The sequence below is a fragment of the Lissotriton helveticus genome, chromosome 7, assembly GCF_964261635.1.
Source record: "Lissotriton helveticus chromosome 7, aLisHel1.1, whole genome shotgun sequence".
NCBI classification, from domain to species: domain Eukaryota; kingdom Metazoa; phylum Chordata; class Amphibia; order Caudata; family Salamandridae; genus Lissotriton; species Lissotriton helveticus.
Window position 1 is genome coordinate 382,601,121 of NC_136068.1, and position 20,123 is coordinate 382,621,243.

The 20,123-nt window shown below is 44.7% G+C and overlaps 1 protein-coding gene across 2 annotated transcripts in view; it reads right to left on the bottom strand.

Moving 5' to 3' along the window:
• Positions 1–20,123, bottom strand: part of ERGIC3 (ERGIC and golgi 3) — a 476,385-nt gene that overhangs the window by 392,806 nt on the left and 63,456 nt on the right. For both annotated transcript variants that reach the window (XM_078652206.1, XM_078652205.1), the window contains exons 3-5: positions 19,630–19,717; positions 6,845–6,964; positions 3,716–3,809 (exon numbers count right to left, since the gene is read on the bottom strand). In XM_078652206.1, coding sequence (XP_078508332.1) covers positions 3,716–3,809; positions 6,845–6,964; positions 19,630–19,717 — 302 coding nt within the window. The remainder of the gene's footprint in view (positions 1–3,715; positions 3,810–6,844; positions 6,965–19,629; positions 19,718–20,123) is intronic.

Below are 20,123 nucleotides of genomic sequence, written 5' to 3' on the forward strand. Positions count from 1 at the left end.
AGGGAGGATGAGGGCAATTGGGAGGGTACAAATAACCAAACTCAAGAGGTGCATCAGTCAGATACCCAAACACACAGCGCAACTTTACACACAGAAGTACAGCAGGGCAAGAAGGACTCCCGATTTAATGTCTGAGAATCAATGTATACAGACAAGATAGCGGCACCGAAAAAGATATTTGCAGATGTGCACCCTATAATAAGAGGAATGACCCATTTGCAGAGGGAAATGTAACAGCACAAAAATGGGGTATTCAAAAAGTATGGGCTCTAAAGGCATTATTGGTGGTAGGATCGACTCAATTTCAGACATCAGAAGGCAGTCAAAGGAGAGACCTGGTGGCAGCATTTTGGAATACCCTGCTGAGTTCAGATGTAGTATGCACTAGAAGACGGTCAAGACTTATATGTGATCTAGGGCCATAGTTTGGAGGTTCGGTTTAGTGTAATGTGTTTGAGGGATGGTTCAGAAATATATATATTGAGATTTTCTTCTGGTCTTAAACCCTGATGCCGAGGTGGAACGGCCTTCTGTCCCTACCTCGGAAATGTTCTGCATCCAATTTTCTTTTCTAATGGTTCTACATAGGCCTGGGAAAACGGATTTGCAAAGTGGACATGAATCTTTTCCTTCTACTGACAGAACCGAATTATGAATGGCTAGAAAAGTATCCAGCCATTCCTCTGACCTTATAGTATCCTATCATTTACTACGTTTGTCAACTGCAAAATACAGACTACAAAAATTACAAACTTCTATAGTATGCTTGTGAGCAAATGTAACTGGTACTTATTCACTATTAAATACATTGATTGAAAGGCAAATAATTCAATTGTTCAAATACAAATTACAACAGTGGAGCTCCGAGCAGCATAGAGTCAGTAACAGTGCATGGTATGCAGTTCAAGAGAACCTCCAGAGGTCTAACTACCAGTGGAGGTCGTCCCAGCACCTGCACAAGAGCAGCGCATGAAGCCTGCAGGAATTTGCATTATCAGGTCTCATTACAGGCTCTATGGGAAAAGGAGATTGCACCAGTGAAGTGACATTCATGCACAAGTGGAAGTAAAAAACAATTGTACCAAAGTTTATTTCGCATACAGTTATGGGTCTAAATGTTTTTACTCCAGTCCTATTTGTGAAACAGGACAATCTCTTGCACACAAGCGAACATCAATTAATGGTTTTTGAGTATCACAATCAAGACCACTGTGCATCCTATATAGGTTGGGAATAAACATGTTCATATTGTCTCAGAATTTATTTTCATTTATTTTAATCACCACCACATACAGAGTGCAGCACACTTCAATAAAGCAGAGTCTACATATTTTGCCGTCTATGAGACAGAGCTAGTACTTAGGCCCAGAACATACAGTTTTTCCAGCTATGCGGTCTACACCAGTTGGTAGCAGTGACATAATACAGAAAAACAAAGCCATAAATTCTCTTAGTATCTCATTTTCTATAGTACAACTTATTCTAAAGCCTATTTTGTGCACCTGGCTGTACATATCCCAGTGTTAGCAACACATTCAAGTGACTCAGTTTTTAAGATAAAATAGGATTAGATCCAATAACAAATGATAAAAGCAAAAAATCCAATGCCCTTGTGCCTCAATCGGTCCATGTTTTATGAATTCCTAGCTCAGTGTTTGTAGAGAATCCTGACCTGGACTATGGTCAACGGCCAACTACTGCACGCCAACTTTGGGGATGATGAAAAGGCTCATTATTTACGACTATTGTTGGGTTATAATGGCAGTTAGTTACACAAGCCAAGTCTTCCTCCTCCTTTCACAATGAGGCTTCTAAAGAGAGGCTTTCCATGAAAGTACATGCATGATACCAAAAGCTTGGATTTTGTGCATGGTGGCCATGAGCCGGTTAAGCACAAAAGAGTTCCAAATCAGTGTTTTTTAAACTCCATAACTTCTGAATCAAGCATTGTCCTTTGTGTATTATTAGAGTTGAACATCCTGTGTTGCACAATAGGTAAGATTTTCATATGCTGGAAGGTAAAAATATATCTGTAATAAAAAGTTTCAGTTTTCTTGGTAGTAAGGCATTACTTTTGAAATGTATTAACTGAAAGGATGGGCAAAGAAGGACACTGCAGTATTTTTACCACAAGTTGATCTAATCCTCTTTCTCTAGAAAGACCATGAAAAATTAAATAAACATACGTGATTCTCCTACAATTGTGGTTTGTATATTTTTGTAGACGTTGGCCGTCAGGAATCGAAAAGAAATATTTTAGCATTAACTTTATTCTTAAAAATAAATACAAATAAATAAGACAGCCTCAATAAAATAACCCAAAAGATTTGCATCCACGAAAAATAAACAGGAATGGACACCACCTTAATATATTCAAGGAAACAGTACACAAGGTCAAAAGGCCGCCCCTTCCCTTTATCAGAGGGAGATGGAGAAGCCGGCCAAGCAAAGCTAGAAAATCCGTCTAAAGTGGTCATGTTCTTGGCGCACGTCTCCTGCAAAAAAATATAATTCATAATAAAATCTAGCCATCTCCGAGCGTGGAGACTATCCCTGAAATATTCCAAATAATAATATTTAACATCTTACACTGGACATGCATCGAGGTCAGCACATCATTTTCATATATAAGATGCTTCTGCCAAGTTCTAGGCCAATTTATTCTTACCCATCAGACACAGCTTATCATCCAATATATATTTTTAAATGATGGAAGCAGAAACATTTGAGTGTATGATTTTAATACAGCTTAAACCCAATATGAGAGAATTTTCGCTGAATTCTAACCTGGATTGTCCCAAGAAGAAAGATCTTCTCTGTAAACATTTAAAGACACTGCATGAGGAATAATAATGTCCAAGTGACAAATCTGGCCTTACGTCTGTGATTATAAGCCATCTCTCGCTCACAGTCACAATATCTGAAAGGTCATCATCATGACCACAGTAGACATATGGAGATTAAAGCTCACATAAGTGCCACAGGTTACTCAGGGATTCAAAATAAGCAAACACACCAAAGGACTACTTGTGAAACTGGTAATGACCATTAATTTGTTGAGCACTAACTGCAAAACTGCAAAAAAAAAAAAAAAGAATCAGTGCAGCAGTATGGAAATAGCTGCTTATGTTTTCTTGGTAGACACAAGCTAGGAACACAAAGTTGCAAGAAGGTTCCACCAAAAAACAAGTGCAAACATGCAGTCACTTTTAACAATCCTGTGTGCCATTCATCTTTAGCATGAAGGTAAAAAATGTAATATAGTTGGGCTGGGTTAGACGTTAAGCAACTTTGTTACACCTCTAATATAACCACAAAGGCTGGAAAACGAATACTTGTGACACTGAAAGGTACATATGGTTTAACCCTTAAGAGTGTCCTTGAAGCATTACTGATGCTGTTGAGAAACCTGGTATAACATAGTTCTATAGGGCATTTAGCGCTGATGAAATTAAAATAGCAGAAAATGGCAATGAAGAATGGAAGGAAAATTTGGATCAACATTTATTCTTTAGATGCTTATGAAGGGTCGTAATGCCTCCATCTGTCAAAAAGGTTCAAGTGAAGATGCACGCACCGAAAGGCTTAAGCCTTTTCATCTCAATCTTTTTCCAGTAAATGGAAATGAAGAAATGTTGAGCAACTTTGCCCACATTTAGCTTTGCTTGGGAACCCACTTTTAATTTAAAGCACAACGGATCCAAAATATTGATACCTTATATCCTCGGATTCTGCTCCATAACAACTTTCACAGCGGTTTGGATCCAGCTCACTTGGGTCAAACACTTTCTCTTCTACCTTCCCAAGATCTATAATCAACAAAAACCACAAAAGATGAGAAAACAAAAATGCAGACCACTACCTTTAAAATAATTTTCCGACAGGTATTGCATTAATGCATTTATGTAAACTGCTGCCATGTACGGTTAACCCATGCTGTTTGAACACCTCTGTGCCAGAACTTTAAAAACATCTTTTATAAGTGTTCGTATATTCAAACAAATGTACCTCTTTGTTCTCTGTATGCATCCATACAACTAAATAATGCTTTCCCCCCCATCTTAGTAAGGTTAATAATGTATTGGTGCAATCCCCCAACAATGTCTCACTGCAGCCTAAACATAACAGAAATGTGAGATATTTCATTTTTTAACACATTTGTTCATTATTTTGTTGCCTTCTCAAATGAACAAACATAAGTCCTGGAACACTAACCAAGGAAATGCTTCCCTGAATATCTGGAGTCTTGCAACACGAAATAATGTGGATTTTAGGAGGTAATATAGTCTGCCCATTCAATTATGTAATACAAATGTATATCACTAAATAGTGGCCATGCTTATGATGCATTGTTTGCTTGCTGACATATGAAATGAATGACTATATATAAAGTATATTTTCTAATTCTGTACAACAAGATGAATCTAGTGGTGCAAGACTGGTTGGCTGGCTAGCAGAATACATAGAACATGACATTTGTCCAATGTTGTGAAATAGTTTTTTCCAAACCATTATAATGGCCTCCAGTCTACCTCTGGCAGAACATATAACTGCAAAGCCTTCATCCCCACATCTGTGTTCTCCTGGGTTTCCCAAGTATGAAGGTACCAGACAAATAGGAGTATTCTACAGGTTGGGGGGCGGGGCACCACAGACAAACTGAGTACAGCTGGTTTCTGAGATTTTGATTGCAGCTGAAAGGGAAAAGCCATTTTAGGGTAACTGTCTTTTAGTCGTAGTTATCATATCTACGCTCAATGAAAATCTACCACAACTATTTTCAACATCTACACATTTTATAGTTTCAAAGCTGCCTGGCAGTCTTGTCTTGCTCCACTTGACTGGCCAAGAGAACACACTGAACATGGCATTTTGACCACAATAAGTACCAATTTCCATCATTCTTCCTCACAAATAAAGTGTTCCCTGAGAAACCTCTATGTTCTCCTGGTCTTTTGAGTGTTTTGACATAGGGGAGGAGTCATTTTTCTTGGAACTGAGCAGCAATCAAAACAATAGACGCCAGGGAATGTTTATGATTGGGGCCGAAGGGGAGCTTCCATGGTGCAGGTCTGCAGTATTGGGCCCTGGGTCGGACAGTACCATAAAAAGCCTACCAAACCCAGACATTTCTGTAAACTAGAGGCCAGGGGGAATTCAAGTGATGTTGCTTGTGTGAATACGATCCATAAACCTCAGCAGATTCCAAGCATGGGTTACAATTTTCTTTTTTTAAATTACAATTTCTTCATGTTTGTGACAGAATACTCTGGAACATTGGTCACATGTCAAAGGCCTGCCATGCAATGTTTTCATACTTCTGATAAAGTCAGTACCGTAGGCGTATAAGTGGGTCTATTGCACAAGACAGCGACAGACCAGACCATGTGAAGACCACACTGACGTCACACTTCCTATCATTTGGTTGCTTGCTGTCTATGATAGCCCAACCAACATTAGGTAATGTTTTTATTGGTAGGGGTAATACAGAGTGGCAAGTTTTTTTTGTTCCCCAGAAAATCTGGAACTTTCTGTCACAGAAATGTGAAGACATGATGTTTTTTTCCCCCCAGTGTCAGATGTTTGCATGGCATTTTTGTTTAAGACAATGAGGTGACATCCATGCAAGTCACACCACAAAGGATACCCCAGGTGGCTATTTTCCATACCATATATAACAAAAGGGGAGTGTAGAGAGAACGTGTCCACATGGACACACAAGTGGATTCGATCTCCCCGACTATAGTTAACAAACAAAAGGAATCCACCCGAGTAGGATACAGGGTATTATGTATGTTCCCTACAGTGGTAGGGAGCACACGGTGTTCTTTAAATGCCCCTCACACACCAAAAAGGCCCTTGGTGTCATGCTTCATCATAAGGGTTTTCGCATCCCTCTACGGAATGCGGCGTGCTACTGACCAACGGCTACGCGGGAGCACTGATGTAATCGCTATGTGTGGTGCATGAGGGTTTGAAATGGTAAAGTGAGTGGTAGGGTCAGGTGTGAATTGGTACGTGAATGTTAAAAAATACCTGGAACGTGAGGGCTAGAAATAATTTTAATATATCTGAGTGCTGGTATTGCTAAAAGGGGGTAGTGGAGGTCTTTTGTATTCAATGTGCACAACCTCCTGTGTGCGTCAACATGTTTCGAAGCATAAAGCTTCTTCTTCAGGACGGGGTGCACAGATCCCCACCTTACTCACATCAAAAATTGTATAATGCCGTTAGATTATAGGCAAATTATGTGATAGAATGTGGAAATAGACTAAATATGCCTATTATTGGTAACTGGTTTACGAAGCGTTAGTTCCTGCAATGAGGACTGCAACACGGCCAATGGCATCATGAGCCTGTGTGACAGAGGGACCCAGTGCTTAATAGCACTCACTGTGGCAGTACTACCTTCGACGGCTGTCCCGTCCGCAGCTTCGTGGTCGGGACAGTCGCTTCGAAACATGTCGACGCACACAGGAGGTGTAAAAGAAGTAACCTGTAAAGTGGTCCACCACTGTTTTAAGATGGGTCTACACAATGTGTAATACCTTACATAAATGAATATGCAGGCAATGGCACATTCATTACTTGTTCGGACACTAAAAAAAGGCACAGTAGCACCACTTTATTTCGTTTGTAGATATTTATCAGTGAATGGAAACTTACTTTGCATTTACAAATCAGTTACGATATTTAACACCATGGGCTAGTAACCAAGTAAGTACAGGTAAAGTTACCATTCAGCTACACAGACTTGAGAACTTTACTATCCACAACTAATTCTCAAATACAGCCTAAAGTGGTTTAGAGCCAATCAAGCAAGGGGGGAAGAGGTGAACTGTACCATGTTTCTCGACCTCTGGTGACACTGGATTTCCATCTGTATCCAGTCGCTGCTTGTAGAGGTTGTGCTCAACATCCAGTTGTTGTTCTCCAGCCACATCCATTGCATCTATACTTAAGTCTGAGTAAAGCAAAACAGACAGATTAGATTGGTTCGGGCTCAAAGGAATCCTGGCATTACTCAAACCCATGACAGGTTCACAGAGTAGGATTTAACATCTTGTTTCTAATATTCACACATTGTCCTTGGTGCAAAACAGAAATAAAATGCTTTTTGTGAGAAGTTGGCCTGATATGAACAATAGTTACTTACCTGTAATCTGTGGTTCTCCAGTATTGGTGTCTTTCATAGATTCACATGCCTGAATCATTCCCCGTCGTCGGAGTGGGAGTCCCACGGTACATAAAAAAGCAATAAAATGCCATAAATATGTAGTAATACCAATAGAAATGAACCAGGAAGTAAAACAGCCAATGGTACAGTAGGCAAAAAACTTCCACATCTATGACTCTCATAGTCATTATGTATAGTCCAAACTACAGCCAATCAGGCGCCAGCACCCACCAGAATGTTCTCCCCAGAGGCTCAGGCTCTCAGATTTTCTCGCAAGGAGTGAAGGTAAACCATAATAGCCTAAAAAGCCTCTGAGGGGAGGTGGGCGGGTTGCATGTGAATCTATGAAAGACACCAATACTGGAGAACCACAGATTACAGGTAAGTAACTATTGTTCTTCTCCAGTATTAGGGGTGTCTTTCATAGATTCACATGCCTGAATCAGAGTAGCTAGCAGTACATATCTTTGCTGAACAGACGCTCATAACACCCAGCTTGTCAGTTAGTAATGCAAATAACAATGCAAAGTGAATATACACATATCGTATAAAGCATAACATAATGCAATCATGGAAATATGTGAAAACATAACATAAGAAGCGTCTGACAGCAGAAAACAAGGAGGTGGGAAACAGAGGCTCACCTTAATGAAACAGATTCCGTAGAACAGCTCGACCCACAGAAGTATCAGCCTCGCTGATGGATTCTAGACAGTAATGTCTGGTAAAGGTATGGCGACTCGCCCAAGTAGCCGCTTTGCAGATCTGCTGAAGAGGGACTCCAGCAAATAAGGCCGTAGATGAGGAGACTGCTCTTGTAGAGTGCGCTCTGGGCGCAGATGGTAAAGGTCTCCCAGCCTGTGCATGGCAAAAGGCAATGGCAGCAGATATCCATCTTGCAATAGTCTGTTTTGATACTGCCTGCCCCTTACGAATCGCACCGTAGGTAATGAACAACTGGTCAGAGGTGCGTACAGTAGACATTCTTTGTAGATAGAATTTAAGACATCTTCTAATATCAAGCGAGTGTAAAGCCAGTCAAGTCAAGTCAAGTCAAAAAGCTTTATTTCGATAAAATTTCATTATCATAAAAGCAAATTTAAAAGAATTAATGGTAATAAAATTAATAAAACATATCCAGTTAATAACAACAAGTATAACATTTGCTAAAATTAGTGGAATTTAAGAGAGAATTAAACAAGGTTTTTAAGCTTTCTGGCTCGAATGGCCCAAGCCCAGAATAAAAATTTGGCTAGGGCACAGACATAGGGTACATAACTGTCCGAAACAAGGATCCTGATTGCCACATCGTGGCTCCTGGTTCCCAGTTGCCTACACAGATTCTTCAGCCAGACCCTTCTTGGATTAGCATATTCGCTACAAACGAATAAGAAGTGGGCCAATGTCTCTGGATGGGCTAAACATGAAGGACACAGGTCGGTTTTGTAAAGACAGGAGTTCCATGTTTTGGTAAAAGTGTTCAATGGCAAGGTACCCGTTCTGAATTTAAAATACAAAGACCGGGCAAACGGTTTCCCGATTATATCTAGATAGGGTTCTCGCATAGGAATGTCTTTAAATTTCAGGAAATCCACAGAAAGCCTGCCAATGGAAGTGCTGGAGTGCCTTTGGGAGCAGATCCAATCCCGATAAAGATTTTTGAGTACTTGTTTAGGTGGAGAAGATCTACTTAACCAAGAGTCCAGAAGGCCCAAGTCCAACAGTAAAGATTTCATGTCTGTTAGCCATTTGACTCTAGCCCAATGTGGTGACGCCATTATTTCTTCCAGGCCTCTAGCATAGGCACTAAGTTCCTCTACCCGCCAAATGCGGGCCCATAACAAAAGAGGGCGAAATTTCGCAATTTCGCCAATCTGGGAACAGCCAAAGTCCATAAATAGAGGTAAAAGTGGGGTACTTCGAGGAAGGGACATTATTTGTCTACAGAAGTTATTCTCAGATTTTTGGAGAGCTACTGAAGATGCAAAGCCCCAGAGTTCAGCTCCATAGAGTGCAGAGCTGACACCCTTGGCGGCATAGATCTCTAGGACTGTTCCTATTGGTTTCAACGAACTGGAACGTTGCTCCCTCAATAGGGCACCTGTGATCCTTTTATGATTTAGCAGCATCTTGTCTAAATGAGGAGTCCAATCCATTTTGTCTGTGATGCGTATCCCTAAGTAGTCAAATACTTTCACCCTTTCCAGGGGCTCAGTGTTTAAGATAGGGGGACGCACTTGCTGTTTCGGGGGGTTAAGAACAAGGTATTTTGTTTTGTTGGTGTTTATAACCAATCCCCGGTCAGTACAAAATGATTGGAAGTTATCCAAGAGTTTCTGTAGTCCCATAGGTGATTTGGAGATTAGGAGCGTGTCGTCCGCGAAGAGGAGGGTCGGTACTCGAACCCCCGCCAGGGATGGTTCATCAGATGGAAATTTCAGTAGATGCTCAACCACCCCATTGATATACAAGGAGAAAAGGGTGGGAGCCAGAACACATCCCTGGCGGACACCTCTCTCCACCGGAATACAGCCCGTTTTCTCCCCTCCAGAACCCCACCTGATTTGGGCAAAGCTGTCCTGATGGAGCCTAACTAGTAGGGATAGTAGATACTGTGGAAGCCCCATATTAGCCAGGACCCTCCATAATAAGTCCCGGGGGACAAGGTCAAAGGCAGTCTTTAGGTCGATAAAGGCGAGATAAAGACTGCCCTTGCCTATCACTACCACCTTCCAGTAAATCATCATAAGCCTGAAGGCCTGCTCTATCGTACCAGTGCCTACTCTAAAACCAGCCTGGAAGTCACTAAGTATTTTGTTTTCGTCTACCCAGTTAAGTATCCTAAGTAGAATAACTTTACCAACGACTTTTTGGCTTACATCAAGCAAGCTGATCGGCCTATAATTGGAAGGATCGTCCCTTGGACCTTTCTTATAGATGGGAACTACCTCTGCCCCCTTCCATGACGCGGGAATGGGGGCGCGAGTGTAAAGCTCTTTCCGCGGGAGTTTGCGGGTCTGGAAAAAACGATTTAAGAACAACAGGTTCGTTCAGATGGAAATCCGAAGGTACTTTAGGAATGTACTTGGGATTTGTGCGAAGTATGACAGAATCGCTTGTGAATTGAAGGAAAGGATGATGTACAGTGAAAGCTTGGATATCACTAACTCTCTTGGCGGATGTTAAGGCTAAAAGCAGTGAAACCTTCCACGAAAGATACTTCAAGTCAGCTCTATGGATGGGCTCAAAAGGGTGACGCATGAGTTGACCCAGGACCACATTCAGATGCCACAAAGGAGGTGGACGACGTACAGGAGGGAACATTCTAAAGAGGCCTTTAAAGAACTGTTGGATAATTCTTGCTGAGTACAGAGAATTGGACCCATCCTGTCGATATCTGGATATTGCAGCCAGAAATACCTTTAAAGTAGCATGGGACAGACCTGTTCGTGCCAACTGCAAGAAAAAAGGAAGAATTTCCTCAGGTTTTGCTAAAAAAGGGTGAACACCTGCTGAACGGCACCAGATACAGAAGCGTTTCCATTTAAGACTGTATGTCTTGATGGTAGCGGGTGCTCTAGCTTTGGCCAACACCTCTTTACAGTCTGCCGGGATGTTCAGGTGTGCAAACTCATGGTGTTCAGGAGCCAAGCCGCTAATCTCAGCGATGCTGGGTCCGGATGGAAGACTTGACCTTCCTGAACACTGAGCAAGTTCGGGATTGGATGTAACTGAATTGGCTTGCTCTCTGACAGTAGGAGGAGCTCTGTAAACCAATACTGGCGCGGCCATCGGGGCGCAATCAGGATCAGTCGGCAAGGTTCCTTCTTCATCTTCCGCAGAACCTTGGGGACTAACGGAATCGGTGGGAAAGCGTACGCAAACGTCAGGGACCAATCGATGGAGAACGCATTCCCCAGAGAATTCTTGTGGGGGTGCCAGCTGGCGAAGCTCAGGCATTTGCTGTTGGTACTTGTCGCAAATAGATCCAGGTCTGGCCAACCCCACTGATGAAAGATGTGGTCCACTGTTTCCTGGTGAAGCTCCCATTCGTGGGTGGTGATCGTTGTCCTGCTGAGTGCGTCCGCAAGGACGTTTTCCGTTCCCGGAACATGCACCGCATGCAACTGTACATTGTGGTGAAGAGCCCATGTCCATAATTCCTGCGCCTCTTGAGACAGGAGAAGAGATCGAGTTCCCCCCTGTTTGTTGACGTAGTGCATACTTGTTGTGTTGTCTGTTCTTATCAACACATTGGTGTTCTGAATGATGGCACAAAACGCCTTGAGGGCAAGAAAGATGGCTCTCAGTTCCAAACGATTGATGTGCCACAGTTTCTGTTGCGCAGTCCATTTGCCGCTGATCGTGAGGCCTTGTAGATGAGCCCCCCAGCCCTCGAGGGATGCATCTGTAGTGATGGTGAGACTTGGTGTTTCTTGAAGGAACGCATGACCCTGACTCAGATGACACCTCTGTGTCCACCACAGAAGAGACTCCTTCATGAGTGGTGTGATTTTAATGAGGTCCTCGAAAGTGCCTGAAACCTGTTGCCACTGCAAGGTTAGTTCCTCCTGAAGCGGCCTCATTTGAAGTCGGCAATTTGGAAGTAATGGAATACAAGCCGATGCCATCCCTAGAAAGGATTTGTATAGTCGGACAGAAACTGACTTTCTTTGCATGAGATCTTGTGCTAGCCGACTTATTTTCATTTGTCTCTCCTTGGAGACGAAAGCTTTGCATTTGTGAGTGTCCAACATCACTCATAAGAATGCTATTCTTTGAGACGATTGCATTTGGGATTTGGTGAAATTTATTGTCAGGCCTAGAGATTGAAACAGGTGCAGACACTGTTGAAGGTGACGTTGAACGGTTCCATGAGAATTGGCCTTTATAAGGCAATCGTCCAGATATGGGAAAATTTGTATTCCCTCCAGCCGGAGGTGCGCAGCTACTGGAGCTAAAACTTTTGTAAAAACTCTTGGAGCTGACCGTAGTCCAAAAGGAAGGACTTTGAACTGGTAGTCCCTGCCAGCCACCCTGAAGCGAAGGAATTTCCTGTGGCGAGGTAGGATGGGGATGTGGAAATATGCATCCTGGAGGTCTAGGGTGACCATGCAATCTCCTGCTGTTAGAAGATGCAAAATTTCTTGAAGAGATAGCATCCGGAATGTCAATTTCCTTAGATATTTGTTTAAGGCGCGAAGATCGAGGATCGGGCGCCACTCCCCGTTCTTCTTTCTGATCAGGAAGAACCTGGAGTAAAATCCTAGTCCTCTCATCCTCTGAGGAACGCTCTCGATCGCACCTTTTTGTATCATCATTTTGATTTGGGTAAGCAGCTCCTTCAGGTGAGCTGGAGGCGGGCCTTTTGGCGGTACATTTGGGGGGAATTTTTCGAATTCTAGGGCATGGCCCCTGGCCACAATATCCAGGACCCATTTGTCCGTTGTTATCGACTGCCAATTGGAGTAAAATTTGGATATTCTTCCGCCAAGTCTTTTGTGAGGGTGGAAAGACGGTGGTGGCAGGTGAAAAGTTTCATTGTCGCTTGTCCTTGCCGCGGTAGGTAGCCTTACCCCTGTTTGGGGTGTATTGAGATCTTTTCTGCCCATAAGACTGGTAGCGCTGTGTGTGGTAGCGCTGATTACTCTGACGGTATGAGGATTGTTGATGTTGTTGCTGGTATCCACCTCTATTGAAGGACGTTCCTCGTCCTCTCGCTCCTCGAAAGGGCGGCTTGTGGAATTGTAGAGTGCCTAAGGATCTGGCTGTTTCGGTATCCTTTTTGATAGTCTGTAAAGCCTCCTCTACCTTGGGGCCGAATAAATATTCGCCATCAAATGGCATGTCTAGAACTCGGTTTTGGACTTCTTGTCTGAAAGCAGTGGAACGTAACCACCCCTGTCTACGCAGAACCGCAGCTCCTGCTAATTGACGAAATCCTGTAGATGCAACATCAACAGCTGAATCGATTATCTCTTCAGAGGTCCTTTGACCTTCTTGGAGAATTCGAAGTGCCTCAGCCTTGGATGGCTCAGGGAGGAGATCGATAAATGGTGAGATGTCAGACCACATTTGACGGTCGTACCGACCTAAGATGGCTAATGCGTTGGCAGCACGGACAGTCGTTGCAGCCATGGTGGAAACTCGTTTTCCGATTGAGTCTAGGCGTCTGCCATCTCTATCCGGCGGCGCCGTAACTGCAGAGGACGGATTTCTGGCTCTTTTCTGAGCCGCCTGGACAATTACAGAGTCAAGTTTTGCCTGTCCAAGAAGACATGCAGGCGTTTTGTCGGGAGCTTTATATTTCTTATCAATTCTTGGCAAGACTGGAGGAATGGAAGCCGGCGTTGACATCACCTTAACACCTTCCTTCCAGATGAATTCCACGATGGGTATTGTCCTAATTTGTCGTCTGGGCTGATCCTTAAAATCGTAAAGGAAACATTCTTGTTGCGTATGCTCCATCTTCATATGAAAACGTGCGGTTGCACGCTCCATCAACAAGTGAAAGTTCGCTACATCCACCGGAGGGGAGGCCGACGCAGTCTGAGGAGATGTTGAAGGAGATTGTACCTGATAGTCCTCCCACTCCGATAAATCATCCACTTCTCCTTCTTCCCGCTGGTCGTCATCTTCCGAGGATTGCGGGTCTTCTTCGTGAGCAGGTTGTGGGTGTGAAGGTGGACACACCGGTGGAAGCACGGGTGGAGGCGTTTCCGAAGTTGGAGTTGCCTGTCCAGAACCTGCCGATTCCGATGGTGGGAACCTCCGATAGTAATCGTCCAGCATAAATTGTAAATTTGATATTAAATCCACAGGCACCTGAGCAACAGGGGTACTCACAGGCATCGATACCTCAACAGGAGAGTGAGAATCATCATATTCTTCATCTTGAAGTTTAATATGTAACTCCGATGGACTAGTGGCTTGCCCAAAAGTATTCTGGACCATCTCATTGTCACTGTCAGAATCCAGAAGTTGGTCTGGCACTTCAGAGGACACCTTGTGAGGTGAAGTACAAAGGAGTGAAAGCCTCATTGCAGTGTTGCGCAGTTGTTCTGCTGCTTGCCGTGGTGTTAAAAACACCGTCGACGGAGACCACACTTGTAGTGCCGTGCATGAAGACAACTGCGGCGTCGTCGGAGGGTTAACTCCCGATGGATTTGTCGTCGACGGATCACCTCTCGTCGACGGGACACTTTTCGCCAACGGAATACTCGCCGTCGACGGGACACCTTTCGTCGACGGGACACTCGTCGTCGACGGGACAGTCTTCGTCGACGGGACACTCTTCGTCGACGGGACACCCTTCGTCGACGGGACACCCTTCGTCGACGGGACACCCTTCGTCGACGGGACACCCTTCGTCGACGGGACACCCTTCGTCGACGGGACACTCTTCGTCGACGGGACACCCTTCGTCGACGGGACACCCTTCGTCGACGGGACACTCTTCGTCGACGGGACCGTCTTCGTCGACGAGTCACTCTTCGTCGACGGTGTTATTTTTGTCGACGGCGTAGAGCCTGACGACGAGCTCGTCGACGGAGCCTTTTTCGTCGGCGGTAAAGCCTTTAGAGGCGTCGACGACGAGGCGTCGACGACGGACGTCGACGAAACAGGCCTCACAGAAACAAAAACCATCGTTGGAGACGCCGTAGACGATGACATAACCATACCAGGTTTAGGAGATGAAAATGTTACCGTAGATGGCACTGAAGTCGTCGTTCTCGTCGACGAGGAAGCTGAAGAGGACATCACAGGAGGCGGAGATGAAGTCCGTGGTAAAATCCTCTCAGAAGATAGGGGAAACTTGAGGTTTTTCCCCTTTTTGGAAGCAGAAGCGCCTTCCATGCCCTTGGAGGTGGGGACAGCCTGAGAAGTAGAAGGCTGATCCAGTCCTTTAGCAGGTGGTTGTTTTTTAGGCAGTTTAGCCTTGGGAGATGACATTCCCTCAGGCGCAGGCCTCTTCCTGGAGGCTGAAGTAGAACCAGAGGTGACACTTCCTACCTCAGAAACAGGATTAGAAGAATCCTTTATCCTCTTCAACCACAGAAGTAAACGACCCTCTCTATCCCTGAGAGTCTTTTGAGGCATGGTTCTGCAGATCTTACAGTCAGAGGCCTGGTGATCTGGGTAGAGACAATAGATACACTTTTTATGTGGATCCTTTTCAAAAAGCCGAAGCTTACCACAGCAGTCACAGGCTCTAAAGAGAGATTTCTTTGAAGACATCCTGAAGTGAAGACACAAATGAAGTAGAAGTAAGAAACTGAGCAGAGCTCAGGGAGACTCCCTTCACACGACGTGCGGTAGAAAATCTGAGAGCCTGAGCCTCTGGGGAGAACATTCTGGTGGGTGCTGGCGCCTGATTGGCTGTAGTTTGGACTATACATAATGACTATGAGAGTCATAGATGTGGAAGTTTTTTGCCTACTGTACCATTGGCTGTTTTACTTCCTGGTTCATTTCTATTGGTATTACTACATATTTATGGCATTTTATTGCTTTTTTATGTACCGTAGGACTCCCACTCCGACGACGGGGAATGATTCAGGCATGTGAATCTATGAAAGACACCCCTAATACTGGAGAAGCAGTGCTCACTATTCTAGTGATCACTATGTATCAGTCCAAACAACCCTTATTGATGATTGGTTGTAAGTCAACCTTATAGACCAGCTATCCTAATAGCATGGATACGAGCAGTCTAAGGCTAAGACTCTAGAGGGCGTGTTAAGCCAGCTGTTTTACCATCACATTACCCCTTGAACACCCAGTGAAAGGACACCACACAAGTTGTTATGAAAATAAACAGTGTATTTATTTATAACAAGACTACCCTGGCTCTTTATGAGACAGGGAGCTAAGCACACAACAAAACTCTTATAAAAATACTTCAAGTCGCACAATTTACACAAATGCCCGAGGGGCACGAAAAACCATATACTCTAAAAGTGGAATGCGAATTACTAGCAGGTAAGTAACGATTCTCAGAGGCTTTAGGAACGCTAGGCCTACAATACTGAACACTCAGGTTAGGAGCAGGAGGCCTAGGGACACCACGTGCAGAGTGGGAACTCTCACGCGTAAGGCGGGAAAAAGCCCATGGAAGCTAGTGTTCACAAAGTTAGTGTTCTCGGGCGAACCCGACTAGGTAGGTCAAAAACGAAAGTGGATCTGGACCCTTGGATAGTGAGGCTATGCTGGGGCACCGAAATGCCGAAGTTACCTAGCCCAGGGGCTGCAGCTGCATAGGTCTGAAAAGACGTCGGGATTCTTCGTTGACGAACCAGGAGCCTGAAGGAAAGGAGTTGCTGGCAGGCGACCAGTGAAGATTGTTCGAGTGATCCAAGCCTGGATCGAAGATGGATGACACCTGAAAGCAGAGGGGACCAAGTTCGTGACTACTAGCCAGTAGTCAGGTGGCACCAGGAGGGCACCGGATGGTAGTCACCTCGACTAGGTGAGTGGGCGACGCTGTGCTCTGCAGTCTCACGGACCAGGAGGCGTTGTCGGCGACCAGGATGGAGGTACGAGCTGTCCCACGATGGATGATGCTGTCGACGTCGCTGGACCCAGGATTGGGGCAACAAGTCTTGGCAAATTCAAGCCCAAGCGGTGGACCTAAAATGGCATCTGGAGTGGACCAGGAGGGTCCGGGGTGCTCCTCTTCTGGAAGGGAGCAAGGGCCAGTCTGGAGCAACCAGACCAGCAGCTGTGATGTCGTCGGGCGTCGTTAAGAAGGCCACAAGCCAGCGGGCTAGTAGCCAAACAACGCGGTGAGCAGTCGCAAGCAGAAGGGCCCCACGCAGATCGTGGAGATGCTGGGAGGCTGAACTTCGGTGCTGGGGCTGCTCAGGGTCGGGGCTTCTCGGACCCCAAAGCACTCACCAGAGGATCCCTCGGCGGTCGTGCTGGAAAGAAGTCGTGCAGTCTTGAAGATGGCCGGTCCCTCGAGGTCTCGTCGCACCCACGGTTCTCAGCTTGGCTGTAGAGGTGGGTAGAGGTCAGAGGTGCCAGGGAAGCCGGTTCTCGTCGAGCTGGGCAGTCGGATTCCGGAGGAAGGACTTGCAGCAGACCGCAGTGTTCTTAAGATGGTGCCTGCGGATGCAGGGTGACTACTCCTTAGTCACAAGGGAGAATCTTGAAGAAGAAATCTTGATGTCCTTTCGTAGAAAGTCGGGTCTTGATTCCAAAGATGATCTAATTTGGAAGGGGGCCTGCTCCTACCTTTATCTTGAAAAAGGGGGCTGGCACGCGACTAAGTCCTGCCCTATGGGTGGGACCAGGAGGGGGGTGGTTACACCCCTCTCCTTTGGCGGGCTTTCCCCAGGCCAGGGGCTGGAGTGCCCCTGGAACTGGTTTCAGCCGGCCTATGCACAGTGAGCACCGGGGTGCCACTTGCAGTCACCTTCCTCTGTAGCCCTGCCTACCTGGAATACACAAAATCCTGTCTGGGAAGGTGCTAGCACCGCCCCTGGCAGGAAACCCTTTGTCCTTGCCTCCTGCTCTGGGAGGACTCCCAGCAGCAGGTGGGCAGACTTGTGTCTCGGTGGCAGCATCCATTTTGTGGAGCTAAGGCTCTGTTGGACTTTAACCGGGGTTACAGGTTACATACATGTCGTGTCCCTCTAGAAGGGTGGAATGCTAACCCCGTCGCCAGAATTGGCGAGGGGTTAGTATTCCAATTCGTATGACACCTTACTCGACATGTTTTGATAAAGCGATACCAGAGTTGGCATATAACCGCGAGGATTATAATGCACTTAAGAGTATATGGTATGCGATATCATGGAAACGGCTAAGGGACGGATCCCGAAAGCCGCAGACAGGCTCAGCTCATGCCAGAGCACCATCTCACACGATTCCAAGCACTCTGCCTCCAGGATTGTTAAGGCCTGCCATAGGAGTGACTGATAGGAGATCTGTGTGTCCATTTTAGGGTAGGATATAGGTATACTATATCTAAAGCAAAGGGTGATTACACCACCTTGCCCCAGCTGTCAAGCAGCCAGTTGTGTCAGATTTGGATGGCCAGCCAGGGGTGGCATAATACATGCTGCAGCCCCTGGTAGGCCCTGGGTACACCTATGCCCTGGGTACCTAAGGTACACTGTACAGGGACTGATAAGGTGACTCAGTATCCAATTGGATATGTACCTAGGGTACATGGAATCCATTTTACAGAGAGAGCAGTAGGCCTGGGGTCCTGAATAGCAGGGCCCCAGGTCAACTAAGTCAGAAAACTAGCAAAACACCAGGCAAAAAGTTGGGGGCAACCATAGTCAGGGATCTACCTTCCTACACTTTTGCACAAATAAGACTTGATAATGCACTAAGTTGGAATAAGCTACAAATAGATCACTCAGAACATGGATTAAATCGCAAGAGGCAGGCATTCTTTAAGTTCCAATGGTCTTCAGCATGACTAGCGCATGTTTATTGTTCATTCATCGTGACCTAAAGTATAAAAGTCTACGGAGATTGTATATAGGCAGAGAAGGCCTTTGTACAAAGAGAGATAGCTTGGACATGGTACATTCAGTATGCACCTTACTGGGTATTCCATCTTTCACATCTAGTGCCCCCCTTCATTTCTTTCCTACTGGTTTATATTAACTCCAACAACTTATTCTGACATAAAGTGATATAAAATGAATGCTACCTTTTTTATTGCATTTACATTGAAACGGACTTCAAGCAAGCTACCTTATGTGATTTGCCATTCACTGATGTACAAGCGTGAGGTAAGCAGAAATGCCTTATGGTCCATTTCGGCATTATCTCTGCAACTGGAAATGCCCCCAATGTGTATTCTTCCCAAGTCATTGACCACAACATTCACAATCCCCCAGTCAACAACTGGTTTTGTGTCTGCAGTAAGAGGGTAAAACCGACACAAACCCTTAAATTTGGCACCCAGCATGCCAAATAAGTTGCCAACTACAAGACCCACTAAACATCAGAGCAGGACAAAAAAATAAAATCCCTTGTTTGTTGGCGAGAACCACAAGTGAGTTTCTGGGCTGGCAGGTCACTGCAAAGACGCCTAGATGGCTGTGCAATTTTACTGGCAGAATGAGCACTGCCCTGTATGACCCAAATATTGGTAAGGGATCAATAACTCAATGACTCTACCCATCCACCAAGAAGCCATTCGATAAAATATGAACCGACTCTCCCCTCATCCACACCAGGCATTTACTGAGCATGTATGCCTATTCCTGTACTGGATCAATGTTTGGCTATGAATGGAATAGTGGCCAATGGCTGCACGTGGGCACTACCTGTGACCCCTCCTGCTGCTACCAGTCACTGGTAAATTCCACTGACTGGCATCATCAAAATAACCAATTCAACTTTAACAAGAGATGGAAAAAACAAACAAAAATGATTCGATGTTAATGTGCTTATTACAACATTTAAAGTACTGGCAGTTTACTCACATGCACAAGGCATATGCGGGAAGAAAACGTCAACATTTATTCGTAATTTCTCTCCTCTTGACTTATCAACAAACAATTCTGGATACACCTAGGAAGAGACAAAAAAGTATTTCAGAAACAGGTGGAGACTCTTCCACTCCCAAAAAAAATTGGAAAAATAATTAGCACTACACAATCACGTCATCAAGTCACCCAATAATGCAAATTAGGAATCGATTGAAAAAATTGGAGATGAAAAATCGTAAATGACCTGATAGTGTAAGAACGATTGACTGAGGAATGTTTAGTTGTCTAAACCTGAAAGGATAATTAGGGCTCACGAAAATAGCAATAGAGCCCTTTAGCATCATTTTCAAGTCACAATCGCGTTTCAGCTCTTCACAAGTTTAGATTGTTGACTAAAACATAGCTGAGATTAGCTTCAAAAGCACTACAAAAATGTTTAGGCACAATGACATGTAAAACAGTAATTCTAATAACATAGCAGTGTTGTT